This window comes from Canis lupus, chromosome 35, assembly GCF_048164855.1.
Source record: "Canis lupus baileyi chromosome 35, mCanLup2.hap1, whole genome shotgun sequence".
NCBI lineage: Eukaryota > Metazoa > Chordata > Mammalia > Carnivora > Canidae > Canis > Canis lupus.
In genome coordinates, this window is record NC_132872.1 from 11229060 (window position 1) to 11243852 (window position 14793).

The window sequence follows — 14793 nt, forward strand, 5'->3', positions numbered from 1 at the left end:
TAGATATATCATTAAAAAGATAATATCAGGGCACCTGGGTGGCTCAGTCGGTTGAGCATCCAACTCTTGATTTCAGATCAAGTCACGATATCAGGGTCATGATATCAAGCCTTGCATGAGGCTTCCCACTCAAGGCAGAGCCTGTTTGAGATTCTCTCTCTCCCTCTGCCCCTCCACTTGCTTGTGTGTGTTATCTCTCTCTCTCTCTCTCTCAAATAAATCAATCAATTAATATTTGTGTAAATTAGTTAATTAAGTAATTTAAAAACAAAAGTATTATCTCTTCCAGGCGAAGAGAGAGAGAAGAAATGGTAGCATCAAGTGAAGGGAAATAAAATGCCTAGATTAGAATAGACAAAAGGGCTCTGTCCTGCCACAGCTGTCTTTCTAAACCATTGGGAATAGTAGGATTCTTTCCCCTTCAAGATTGTATTAGGAAACAGAAATCTCTAAGAATGTGAAATGAAAGGAAAAAGATTTTAGGTAATTCATTCATTCATTGAATAAATTATTAAGGAATTTTGTGTCAGGCATTTTTGAGACAATAGAGATGCAAAGATTGAGAAGACATGTTTGTCCTTCACTCTTAAAATAGTGATGTGAGGCAGAAAAAGAATGCTAGCCGGAGCAGGAAAGCAACTACAGAATTAGAGAATGCATCACAAGAGAAGGCACACCTGAGATGACTTGTGTAGCAAATAGGAACTTGCCGAATGAAAGAATAAGGTTCATAGCAGAGAGGGAGTGTGATGTCAAGAGATCAGCTGGAACGGTAGGTTGAGCTGACATATGTTTTGCTAATCTATTTGAACTGTTAAAATTAAAAAAGAACAAGTACATTTAAACAAGAGGATTACATGATCAGCTTCTTGTGTGTTCTGCATGAAGGATGAATGGTAGAACTATGGGTGAGGGATGCAACATTGGAGCCCAGAACACCAGTTAGAAGGCTAGGACACCAGTTGGAAGTGATGCCGACAATAGAAGAGAAGGTTCTGAACAATGGTAGTAATAGTATGGATGGAGATTAGAGGTCAATCTTAGGGGAAAAAAATGTAAAAATATATTTGATTACATAAATGACATGAGGGAGAAGGAAACAAGGACAGCTCTGTAGCTACTAGTTTTCATTAATAGATGGATTATGGTTATATTAACCAAAACTGGAAATTTAGGAAGAGGACAAGAATAAGATGGAAGATAATAAGTTTAGGTTCAAAAAATGCTAAATTTGAGGTGCCTTCAGATATTTATGTGGAACAGCTGAGTATGCTGTTTTAGATTTCAGTATGTTGGAGTATAATTAAAGCCAAAAAATCTGATGAAATGTATGAGGACTATTCCATGAAGCCAAGACGTGAGTGGAGAAAGAGGGGCCGATTATGGAAATTGAGAAATAGTGGGAGTTAGGAAGAGAGACAAGAAAATGAAGAATGAGTGGTGAATTGTGTTGAAAGCTATAAAAAGATGAAGTAGGACAAATACTTAAAATAAATCCACTGGATTGGGCTATTAGTGGATTACGAACATCCTTCTAGAAGTGGTCTTGATAGAGCCAGGTGAAGGTGCCTTGTCCTGGGGCGAGAGTAGACATTAATTAGTCAATATAATATTGACTACTACTATCAACATTATGATTAATACCACAATATCAACATTATGTTGACTATTAGTCAATGTAATTCTTGCTGCTGCTCAGATCAGGTTCCTGAGCACATTTAGAGAATTCAACAGAGTCCCTGGTGATATAAGTAACCCAGAAGAAAGAAAGCAATGATTTCAAAACAATGCCTCATTAATCTCCACTTCGATTTAGCTCTTTCTTTCTCTCTCTTCTTATCTTTTCATTCAACATTTAACTAAGGCTGGTATGAAATTTTAGAAATTATTTATAAATTGCGTTTTCATCTCAAACTCATGAGGTCTTGCCTTCATGCCCATTCTCTCAGTAATTTCTTCTTTTTTAAAAAGAGATTTCATTTATTTATTCAAAAGAGACACACACAGAGAGAGGCAGAGACATAGGCAGAGGGAAAAGCAGGCTCCCCACAGGGAGCCCCATGAGGGACTCAATCCCAGGACCCTGGATCATGTCCTGAGCCAAAGGCAGATGCTCAACCACTGAGCCACTCAAATGTCCCCCTCTCATTAATTTCTAAAGCTCTCTTTGATTACTTAATCTCGAGTCCCATTCACATCCTGATTGTTGATGTGGTGAAGACAGGCAGGCCTCCAAGGAAGGATTTAGGTAAGGGGGAGAAAAAAAGATGGGGAGAGAAAGAAGAACCACAGGAACCGACTATCACATGAGGATGAAGACCTCTTCGCATCATTGTCCTTTAGAAGAAAGTGCTGAAGGAAAAAAATACTTTTGGGGCTAGGAAACAAAGTGAAATGGGGTAGAATGTGGGTGATGGAAAAGCAAACGTGGAAGTCAGAAAAATGCCTATGATTATAATTCTCCATGTGAGAACTGTCCTTGTGATTTATAAGCATTCATCAGTGATCTATTGGCTTCATGTCAGCAGGGGGAGGGGACCACTACATTTCCTTCAGCTAAGATGGATCTCTTTGATAATATGTGCTCCTTCAATTTGCAGCTACCAGAGTGCCCTATTTCACATCTGTATCCACGAAGTACATTTAAAAAATAGACTTCTTTTTACTCTTTATATTTATCTGCCTTTATTTCCATTCCCTTTACCAGGGAAGACAAACTAGAGAGCAGGGCCCTTTTCTAATGGTAGCTCTTATGGTCTCATTACTCATTTATTTACTTACATGCTTACTGTATGTTAACTCTGTTATATCATATACTCTGTATTTATTAATTGCCATGTCTTAGAGGGCATAATTTGATCTAAATTTTATCTAAATGCATGTAATGAGGAGTCGTATTATAACGTAGCTCTGCTCCAATGGTAACATTTACATAATGCTGTGTATGATAAGATTATAAAGTAAGGGGCTGGGTTTTCAAGCGAGACTTATGGAAAATAGTCTCCTGACTTTCCAGCCATGTCTCATACCACAGAATGCTCATCCTAAGTGCATTATAATTTATTGTGAGCACTTTTTATTTCTCCCTACTGCTGGAATGAGATAAAGAGTAAACTCTACATAGTATAGAGCACATTTTTTTTTTCTTTCTAGAACTTAGCATACTTTGGATATTTACTTTGTAATGACTCAGAAGATAACAAAATTTTCTTTAAATAGTTGTGGAATTGTTTTTAATTGCATAGTGAATAAAAATTTCAACTAGAAATCTGAGCCAGGATTCTAAGACTAATTTTATTCTTTCAAAGATACAACTAAAGGCAGCTTGTTTTCCCCCCCTCTAAATGAGAGAGATTTTTCACAGAGAACAGAGACTTATAGCAAGAATCAAAACAAAAGCAAGATTTAAAATTGCTTCTCATTCTCATTCAAGCTAGTGCTGAGGGAAGAGGAGAACCTGTAGTTTATAGGAGAGGAAAGGAGCTATAGATACTTGCTGTTTTGGTGAGAGGATAATTGCCACTCACATATTGAGAAGAAGAAAAGATAAACCTTGTTCTTGTAGCCTGAGGGCCCATAAAGCATAGACTGTGACTCACCCGGTCCAGGAGGAACCCCAATTTTGCCAAGAAGATTTTTAGTAGATCACAAAGTACAGCATGGACCAGTTGTCCTCTGTTCGGGCTGCCCTGAAGAGAGAACCATGCATGTGTGGGCTCTGACTAGAGGGGCCAGAGGGGCATCAGATACAAGAGAATCCAGGCCTGCAGAAGGAGTTGTCCCTGGAAATGCCTTTTTTTTTTTTTTTTTTGGAAATGCCTTTTAATAAGTAAAGAATTGGATTAAACAGTTTCTGGTGGTTACTGGGTTTAGCCCAACAATGGGACTTATGCAGAACGAAATGCCCAAGATTCAAATTACAAAAAGCAACAGGGACAAGATTTTATTAGGCTTTTCCACAGCTTACTGGGTATTCTAAATACTTTAGCCCATTTAACAATTGCAATCATATGAGAAGATAGTCGTTATCCATGTTTTGCTAAAGGAAAACACTGAAGCTCTTTGGTAATTATGAACCTTTTAGGGCCAGACACTGCTCTGAATGGGTTTAAAATTCACCCATTTAAATATTACAACTGGCCATTAAGTAGAAACTATTACAGTCTTCATTTTATAGATGAAGAAACTTAGGCATAGAGAAGTTAAGCAAATATCCTGAGAGCACAGAGCAAGCATGTGATGGTGCTAGAATGCAGAGCAGGAAACTGGCTCCTGCTTCTAACTTGAACCCATAAACATGCCCCGCGCTGCCTTTCTCTGCTAAGTAACTTGCCAAAAGCTACTAAACTATGGAACCCATGACTTTTCCACTTCACTTCTGACAAGAAAATGGAGAATCTTAAGTTATGTTGTGACTAAGAAAATAATGATTTGTTTTCTAAACTGATCGAAGACTCTTGGAAAGAACCTAGGAGAGCTGTTTCCAGCCACTTATAAACGTTCCTGGGATTGATCTTAGCTGTGACTGGGGTAGAACTCCATTCTCTCCTGGCCTCAGCCTCAATTTTGATCTCTTTATAGAATTTCTTTTTTTCCCGTTTTCCATTCATTTCTTCTATGTGAATGCAGAGATGACACAATTGATGTGAAAAGCAGAGGAACACACAGACCCTCCGAGAATTGAGAGGTTTTGCGACATACTCAGTACCTAATTTGGTGAATAATTTCTGCTCCTTCTCTACTTCCTTTCCTCGCTTGTACCACCTGCATGAATATATGTTAATGCTTCTTCTGTAAGAAAATGAGCCTGGGGATCCCTGGGTGGCACAGCGGTTTGGCGCCTGCCTTTGGCCCAAGACGCGATCCTGGAGACCCGGGATCGAGTCCCACGTCGGGCTCCCGGTGCATGGAGCCTGCTTCTCCCTCAGCCTATGTCTCTGCCTCTCTCTCTCTCTCTCTGTGTGACTATCATAAATAAATAAAAATTAAAAAAAAGAAAAATAAAATGAGCCTGAAAATATAGCAATACATGTGTCATATACATGCTTATATAAGGATGCATGGACAAGTCCTCCCTACTGATAGTAAGAGATAAAAAGCATTTCTAGGGAAGACTTTTCATTGCTTCAGAAATGACACAAACTGTCCTGGCTTTACCAGTTGCCACTGTAGTTTCTTTTTTGCTCTTATAGGTGATGAATCATCTGAGTAGATAATAAGCCAATCACAGGAAGAGTGCTTTGTCAGCATAGCACATGCAAATACCTAGTGCAAATTGAATATTTAAAGAAATACGTGATTGATCAGAGAATCTAGGTAATAATAGATATTTAGTGGGTGTCATCACATTCTGTGAAGGGATAAACTTTTTGAATGGCCTGGGAAAGTCACTGTTTTTCCTTCATAGCCACCCCTATATATAACGATGTTCTTATCTATCATACTCAACCAAGAGAGAGTATGAAGATGAGCATGTTGTTTTACATCTTATACAGTGTTTCCGTGTACATCATCTCATTTTATTTATGGAACTACCCTATAAGTAATTCTAAGAGGTTGGATAAAGTATCATCAACTTCATTTTAGTTATGAAAAACTAAGATATGGAGAGGCTAAGTGACCTACCTGTGTTCTGAAGGCCAGAACTAAAATTGGTTTTCTTGTATGAACTAAATAGTATTTATTTTACCCTAACATTCCATCAGAAGTGTACAAATTCTTAAATTGTTGTGACAATTTAAATAGATCCACATGAATCTGGTTCCTGTGGTTCCTGTGGTTTGCTACCTCTCCATTTTCACCCTCTCCGGAACATCTGTCACTCCTTCTGTATGTATACTTATATGCATTTGTGCATGCAGTCACTTGTACATGAATGTGTACAAAGCAGCTGGGCTGCGGGACGATAATCATAGCATGTAGATACTGTATTGGTGTTAATTGAACTAAAATTCAGTAGGAATCTAGAAAAATAAATTATCATCAAACTAAGATCAGTTTAAGAGGTTCAAGAGGATCAAGATTAAGAGAGCATACATGCATAAGAACAACAGAATGAGGTCACGAGAGTAGGCAGGGTTCAAAGCCATAAATCAAGTCTAGAAGGTGGTAAAAATGGGAGCAAGACAGCTAGAGAGCTGAAGCTTCTTGCTGCAGACAAGGCTAGCAGGAACACCTAAGGGTCACTAGTGAGGCCTCACAGTTCTCTTTTTTTCTGAGTTTAATCTTATAACATGATAATAAAACAAGAGATGTCACAAAATGATTAATAATTTAAAAATATTTAAATTTGGTTTTTCACTAATTGGGCATTTATTGCTTTTAATGTGTTTTCATAGTTCTGTTGGAATTCATCATACTTAAAATAATATGATAAAATCAGACTAAGGACCTCTGACTTAAGAGAGCCTGCTTAGTCCCATCGTCTGCTTTTCCTGATTTTACACACTAATGCTGGGAATGTACAGCCTTCTCTCTCAGACAGAGACTCTTTCCTTTTTTTTTTTTTTTTTTTAAAGATTTTATTTATTCATGAGAGACACAGGCAGAGGGAGAAGCAGGCTCCATGCAGGGAGCCCGATGTGGGACTTGATCCCCGGTCTCCAGGATCATGCTCTGGGCTGAAGGCAGGTGCTCAACCGCTGAGCCATCCAGGCATCCCGAGTCTTTTTCCCCTCTACATTCTATGATTGTTTTGATGATTCATAAGGATTTTGTTTGTAGGGTTAAAGTTATAATGCAAACAACATCAAGATAAAGGGGAAACACATTCTTGAAAACTTCCCTTCAATCCACATCTTGAATCATTCATTACACACCTTACAAAAGAGGGAAAGTCACAAATGTGAAAAATAATAAAAGTTTAAAAGCTTTCCAAAGAATAAAGATTAACAATTTCCCTAAAACTCAAATTGCCCCAAAAGAGTTGATTCTTTCTTATCTGTTCTAGATGTTATGGACCCATCTTATACAGAGAAAGAAAGTAAAAGACCAAAGTTTTTTTTAAAAGATTTTATTTACTGATTCATGAGAGATACAAAGAGAAAGAGAGAGAGAGAGAGAGAGAGGCAGAGACACAGGCAGAGGGAGAAGCAGGCTACATGCTGCAAGCCTGATGTGGGACTTGATCCTGGGACTCCAGGATGACTCCCTGAGCCAAAGGCAGACACTCAACTGCTGAGCCACCCAGGCGTCCCGAAAAAAACTTAAATAATTTAAATAATTAAATAATTTCTCCAGCATTAAATTAGGAAGCAGTGAATTTATAGATTTCCTATTCACCATCAGTAGTGCACAGATCTTCCTTGACTCACGATTATTGGGTTACATCCCAATAAACCCATCCTAAGTTGGAAACATAAATCAAAAATGCCTAACATAAAAAAAAAAAAAAAAATGCCTAACATACTGAACATCATAACTTAGCCTAGCCTACCTTCAATGTGCTCAGAACACTTACAGTAGCCTACAGTTGGGCAAAATCATCTAACACAAAACCTATTTTATAATAAAGTAGTGAATGTCTCATGTAATTTATTGACCACTGAAAGTGAAAAAAAGGAATGGTTGTAGGTATATCAGTCATTCACCCTCGTGATGGCAAGGCTGACTAGGAGCTGTGGTTCGTTGCTGCTGCCCCGCATCACAAAAGAGTATCTTACCATGTATTAGTAGCTTGAGGAAAGATCGATACTCAAAATTCACGATGCGATTTCTACTAAAATTGCTTTCACCGTCTTGTAAGGTTGAGAAATTATCAGTCGAATCATTGTAAGCTGGGGACTGTCTGTACAAGACTATATTGATGTATAATTATGATGCTAAAATAAAACAGCAAAGGAGTAATGTTTCATTTACTACTAACCATAACTAAAGTATGACTAGACTTCATTGTAGTGATTCTATCATGAACATGACTTATAATTCAGGGACTTCGCTGGAGGCGATTAAGTGTCTGCAAATTAAGAAGCATATGCTTATTAAAAAACACCATTGTTGATGTTTGCCCTATGCTTCCAGATATTTAAAGCAAGAGACCAAAGTCTGACTCAGAGTTTTTCAGCTCAGCCCTGTCAACGTTTGTGAGGTCTTTATTATGGAGGTTGTCTTTTATGTTGTAGGATGTTTAGCAGCATCCTTGGCCTCTACCCACTAGATGCCAGTAGCAACCTCCCCACTTCAGGTTGTGACAACCAAAAAAATATCTCCAGATATTCCCAAATATCATCTGCAAGTACGAATTGCCCCCACTTGAGAACCAGTGGTCTCACATTCTTAATTTTAAAAACAAATCTCTTACTTATGCATTCCACTGCCCTGGTCCTTACATGTGAGAAGTATGAGGATAGATAATTGATGAGAGATTGAGTAAAATGCACTTACTTGTGATAAATGAATAAATACCAGATTATATTCCTGAGAAAGAAAGGAAAGTTTGGATAAATTTTTTTAAAAGATTTTATTTATTTGTTCATGAGAATACAGAGAGAGAGAGAGAGAGAGAGAGAGAGAGAAGCAGAGACACAGCCAGAGGGAGAAGCAGGCTCTATGCAGGGACCCGATGTGGGCCTCGATCCCGGGTCTCCAGAATCACGCCCTGGGCTGAAGGCAGGCGCTAAACTGCCGAGCCAACCAGGGATCCCCAAGTTTGGATAAATTCTAATGCCAAATTGAAACATTTTTAGCAGCAAGTAATGTTTGTTAAATATGAAGAGATATGTCTAGTAGCAATTGAATAGGTTTAATATCTGATAGATCTGTATCACTTATATCTTGGATGTACTGTCAGCAAATATGCTATTAAGCAATTTATTGCTACAGACCAAATTTAGCATGTCTGTTCTGCCTCCAATTATACTCATCATTTTAGAAGCAGACTTAGGCAGTATGAGTAGAATTGTCGATGTACCTGTTTGTATAAATGTGCATAATATGCTTGGTGTAAAGTGTTTGCAGAGATCCAATGCTTGAGATTTTTATGGGTGCATTGATTTTTTGTGACAGTTTTATGGCTGCAGATATACTGAACAGGGAAGATAAAAATTTGTTTGCTTGCCTTTCCTGTAATTTTTTTAAAGCTGATTTAAAAAAAAAAATCATAGGCCCACAGTTAAGGTAAGTAACCCACCTGATATTTGTGGGTTCATGGCTAAAGTGGGCAACCCACTAAACATTTATCTATTGCTTTATGTTTCTCTCACTTTTTCACATGTGACATAGATTATGTAATTCTCAGGGATGAAGTTTCTTTATAATGAAAGCACTGAGCACATATTTTTCTCTCCTTTACTTTCATGCTACTACCACACTCAATAATTCTCTTTTAAAATTCCACCTTGTATCTAATACTTTTAATTATTTCTTAAGAAATGTTAAGATAGTTACCCATCTATTCTGCACCTCTTAGATAATTAACTAATATTTGATTTTTGACCTAATGTCAATGTGTTAAATTCAGTTTACTTATTCCACGTTTCAGTGAGTGCCTACTGTGTGCATGGTGGGTATACTGCTAGGACCTGTGAGGGCTCCACAGGCAAGTTTCAGGAGGGTCACTGTCATTAATAAGCTCAAAGGAAAGATAAATGCAGATAACTTTAATGCAGTGTGGTGTATAACGAGGTCATAAGAAAGATCCATGAAAAAGGACGGAATACTAATAACTGAGGATTTCCTAGAGAAGTTGGTACTCTGTATTATAACCTCATGTTCTCAGCTACCTGCCAAAAAATCCCAGCTGAAGAGGAGGGATTCTCTCTCCCTCTCTTCTTGACACCAACACCCACTCTCTTTAAGGAGCAGTCCTTTCTAAATCCAGGAATGGTTTGCAACATCATGAACTCCTAGAGGAAACATTCTGTTACATCTAAACAATACGTAACACTTACAGATTTTTAAAATACATCTCACTAACCACCTCTTACTGGTCAGAATGACTAAAATTAACAACTCAGGAAACAGCAGATGTTGGCAAGGATGGGAAGAAAGGACTAACCCTCTTACACTGTTGGTGCAAATGCAAACTGGTGCAGTCACTCTGGAAAACAGTATGGGACCTACTCAGAAAGTTAAAAATAAAACTACCCTATGACCCACCAATTGTACTACTAGGTATTTATTCAACAGATACAGACATAGGATTCAAAGGAGCACGTGCACCCCAACGTTTATAGCAGCAGTATCCACAATAGCAAAACTATGGGAAGAGCCCAGATATCCATCGACAAATGACAGATGAATGGATGAAGAAGATGTGTGTATGTGAGTGTGTATATAATGTGTGCGTGTGTATATAATTTGTGTGTGTGTGTATATATATATACATTATATATATATATATATATATATATATATAATGGAATATTACTCAGCCATCAAAAAATGAAATCTTGCCATTTGCAACAATGTGGATAGAACTAGAGGGTATTATGCTAAGTGAAATAAGTCAGTCAGAGAAAGACAAATACCGTATTATTTCACTCATATGTGGAATTTAAGAAACAAAACAGATGAACGTAGGGGAAGGGAAAGAAAATAAGATAAAAACAGAGAAAGAGGCAAACCATGAGACTCTTAACTATAGGAAACAAACTGAGGTTTGCTGGAGGGCAGGTTGGTGGGGGGTTGGGGTAATTGGGTGATGGGCATAAAGGAGGGTACTTGATATAGTGAGCACTGAGTATTATAGGCAACTGATGAATCACTAAATTCTACCCGTGAAACTAATTATACTACACTAACTAAATTGAATTCAAATAAAAAATTAAAATAAAATATTTTATTAATAAAATACATCTCTTCATACTTCTCCAGCTTTAGCCACATCTGATATTGAAGATAAAGTCATTAGATATCCAGTTCTGAACTAGATTGTCTGGTATTGAAGTAGCATTCTGGGTAGGGGATAATTCATTATTATATTATGATGGCATGGCATGAGAAGTCTCATTTACTCTACAGGAATACCTAATGCACAATTAAGCTAACTTAACTCATAGATGGAAGCTCATGATGCTTGCTGGTCAGTCAGTGCATGTTGGGAAACAGGATCAGCATTAAATTGACATTTCCTCATTTTTTAATAACTAGGTGTTCTGTAACTGGTTATTTTCATTGAACCACCAAAAGTTCTACAAATTGAGATTATTTTGACTCTTACCATCTTTTTTTTATGTGTATTTCTTATGGTTTGAAATAGTTGCCACCTTAAATCAAGATATCAAAATTTTAAAAACGAAATTAGTTCTAAAATTGTAATATTTTTGCCATTTTTCAGTATAAAAGTTTTAGTCATGTAGAAAGATGATTTTCTAGTTTATAGAGTCAATATATTTACTTTGGAACGACTGGCTACATATAAAGAACCCTTAAATATCTAGAGGAATTGTTTTCCTTTTAAAAATACTACATCATTGGGGCACCTGGCTCGCTCAGTCAGAGGGGCATGTGACTCTTGATCTCAGGGTTGTGAGTTCAAGCTCCGTGTCGGGTGTAGAGGTTACTGAAAGTAAAAATTAAAAAACATACAGAAATACTGCACTGTGCTCTGTTTGGCTTCCTGGCTAACTATACTAAGTTAATAAAAAGTGTGAGTGTATATGTGTATGTATTCTATGCCTTTCATCTATTTGTAAGTAAAAGATAAACTTTAAAAATAAATATAAGTGAAACACAATGTAAGAATAAGATGTTATATAGATTGTCATAGCAAAATTTCCACATAATGTATTGTTTCAGTTAATACATTTTTATGGGTCTGGCAGTTTTGCTGAAATAGTCCATTACTTCTTTAGGTAAGATAAATCTGAACACTCTCAGAGAATAATTTGGAATAATGATCTGTGTGATAATTTTAACTTGTGTATGGACAAAAATTGCTAAAATGTCGAAAGGACCCTAAACACCTGATTTAGAAACTGTACCTTGTGCTGATAAGGAAATTTGTCTGATTCATTTGTTGATGTTATAGGGTTTAGGATGGGAGAGTGGAAAATAGGTAACTATATGTCTTCTACTCTGTGTGTGTGACACTATCAATTTAACAACAGGTATTTACCAAGTACCTAATATATAAGATTAATTTTTGGAGGTACCTAAATGAACAGGGCAAAATATATCTGTCTTTAATTGATTTGTAGGCCATATTTATGTGAAATGTTACATGGTATTTTTTTCCCAAAATGAACATATTAGGAACATATTTTGGGCTAGACATTATTCAGATTAATCTCTATGATGTAGCAATATCTGTTTGCTGCTGTGTTGAGCTGCATGGATGAGAAAAGTGCAAGGAGGTACATGATACAAGATTTAAAATGCATTTACAGAGGCAAATTGCCATTCTTCTCTATAGAAGAGAAAAACACGGTAAATCTACGTCAGTCGTTTCATTTATGTTCTAGAAAGCAGAAAACAGCCTATTAATTCACAAATGATTCTCAGTTGACAAGTGTCACAAATACCATGAAGGACAGAGAAACAATGCCAAATAATAATAAAACAGGAAGAGTCCAATCATGTCTGGAAAGAAACAGCAAGAATCCATGAAGTTAGCTTTGTACTCTCTCATGGAGAAGTTCTAAATTAGCAAACACATACAACTAATCCCAACAATATCTCTATGAAAGAGAGATACATATTGGGTAATAGAGACATTAAATGTTGACTTCATCTACTTATATTCTTGAAAATAAATAGGTAGAGAAGAAAAGAGAGACCTGCGTATTATAGAACTCAAGTAAATAAATAAAATTCTCATGTTAAATAAGATATTCAATTCACTTAAAAATAATAGAAGGTCTTTTGAACCATAGGTGAGGTATTCTAAAAGAATTCAGCTTTTCTCTTTTTCTAGAATGAGGTGGCCTCTGTATGCCTACTATAGACAGCCTATAGATGATGCATCAATTTCCTGTCTATGTGTAGATCCAGAATCTTTATGACTGACTCTTTTGACCTAAAAGGAAACCTGGATTTGACTTAGTTTGGAAAACACAGAACATGGTATTTTAATTGTTCTGCTGTCATGCTCCTGGCTTCTTCTCTCCATCCCTCATGCCCCAGAGTGCTGAGCAGATGGCTCTACAGTTGTGAACAGGGTCTGGGACAATCTCCCTGTGGGGCAGACATAAATCTTGCCAAAGGGATGCAGAGAGAAGTTTGTTTGTTTGTTTTTGCTCAATTTTTCCATTTCCAGATTCTTACAGGAATTGAAGGAGAAAACAACATTAGCTACAAAGTATTTGCTCCTTCTACATTAATCTGCATTCTTTGCCTCTTTCTTACAAGTTTCAGAAAGAGATCCTTTTAGGTTTTTTTAAAAAATATTTATTTATTTATTCTTGAGAAACAGAGAGAGAGAGAGGGAGAGGCAGACACATAGGCAGAGGGAGAAGCAGGCTCCATGCAGGAAGCTGGATGTGGGACTCGATCCTGGGTCTCCAGGATCATGCCCTGGGCTGAAGGCAGCGCTAAACCGCTGAGCCACCTGGGCTGCCCCTTTTTAGGTTTTTTAAAATAAGTCACCATTCAAATAAAGATTTCCCCTTCATCTTTCTTGGAAAATGAACTACAAAATTGGTTATTTCATTTCCCATTAAATATTGAATCTGTTCTGATGCGCCAGAAATGCTGGTTGTAAGCCATTTTGCCAGCGCACAACCTGCTGCCCTTAGCAGCTGGAAGCAGACTTAGGCAAGATGATATTAGGTTTGATTTCCTTGACACCATACTTATCTACTTACCTTTGGATTGACTTAGACACTTCTTGCTCCTGGGAGAGGGCATTCTAAACTTATAAGAATCTGAAGCAAATTCTGAAATCTTGTCCAATTCCTACAGCAGTGGGGCATAAATTGTATCTATCATCACACAGGACTTTAGGAAGTACTTATGAAAGAATTAAGACAATTCAAAACTCAGTAAATGTGCCACATTATCACTTGTCAAATTCTCAGTTACTGAAACAGATGGAGTTCTGTGTGAATGACCTTTTCCTAGACAAGAAGAAGATAATCCAGTGGGAAGTCAATATCTATTTAATTTTATTTGCCAGCATTTTTCATATTCATTGTTTATTGCCGAATTGGGTCCAATATAATGACATCCATCCATTGGATGGTAATTAGATCTTAGGAGAAATAGTGGCAATAGCTAGGTCTCTAAGAAATGGCATGGCAATTATTCATCCTGCATATAATTATTGTTCTTGATTGGTCTTGTTGAGGACAATCATGTGGAGAATGAATGCAGATGCAGGCATGGCTAAGGTGCTAATGTTGTTATTCTGCTCTACCAGGTGTGTTGTAGAAGACAAGAACTCGAAGGTGGCCTGGTTGAACCGTTCTGGCATCATTTTTGCTGGACATGACAAGTGGTCTCTGGACCCTCGGGTTGAGCTGGAGAAACGCCATTCTCTGGAATACAGCCTCCGAATCCAGAAGGTGGATGTCTATGATGAGGGTTCCTATACTTGCTCGGTTCAGACACAGCATGAGCCCAAGACCTCCCAAGTTTACTTGATCGTGCAAGGTAAGAAAAGATGGGATAAGTGGATGTTAAGGGAGAGGTGAGAAGCAGAAAATAAACATGATGTACAAAATATTTGCAAAATCCTTTGTGGAAAAAAAAAAACAACTTTCAAATGCCTTATTGCATTTTAAGTGTTATTTTTTTCTCTGAAAGGATAGATTTAGAATAAGAGGAACAAGGAGAATATAGAAGGTGGAATCTTGCCATTGTGAGCCAGTACCCTTGATAAGAATATTCTCTCCTAGTCCCAAATTTAAAAGCACA

At 37.2% G+C, this 14793-nt stretch overlaps 1 protein-coding gene across 5 annotated transcripts in view; it reads left to right on the forward strand.

The window, feature by feature from the left end:
* LSAMP (limbic system associated membrane protein) overlaps positions 1-14793 on the forward strand; it is a 637815-nt gene that overhangs the window by 320170 nt on the left and 302852 nt on the right. For all 5 annotated transcript variants that reach the window (XM_072812461.1, XM_072812458.1, XM_072812460.1 and 2 more), the window contains exon 2: positions 14297-14529. In XM_072812461.1, the coding sequence (XP_072668562.1) occupies positions 14297-14529 (233 nt within the window). The remainder of the gene's footprint in view (positions 1-14296; positions 14530-14793) is intronic.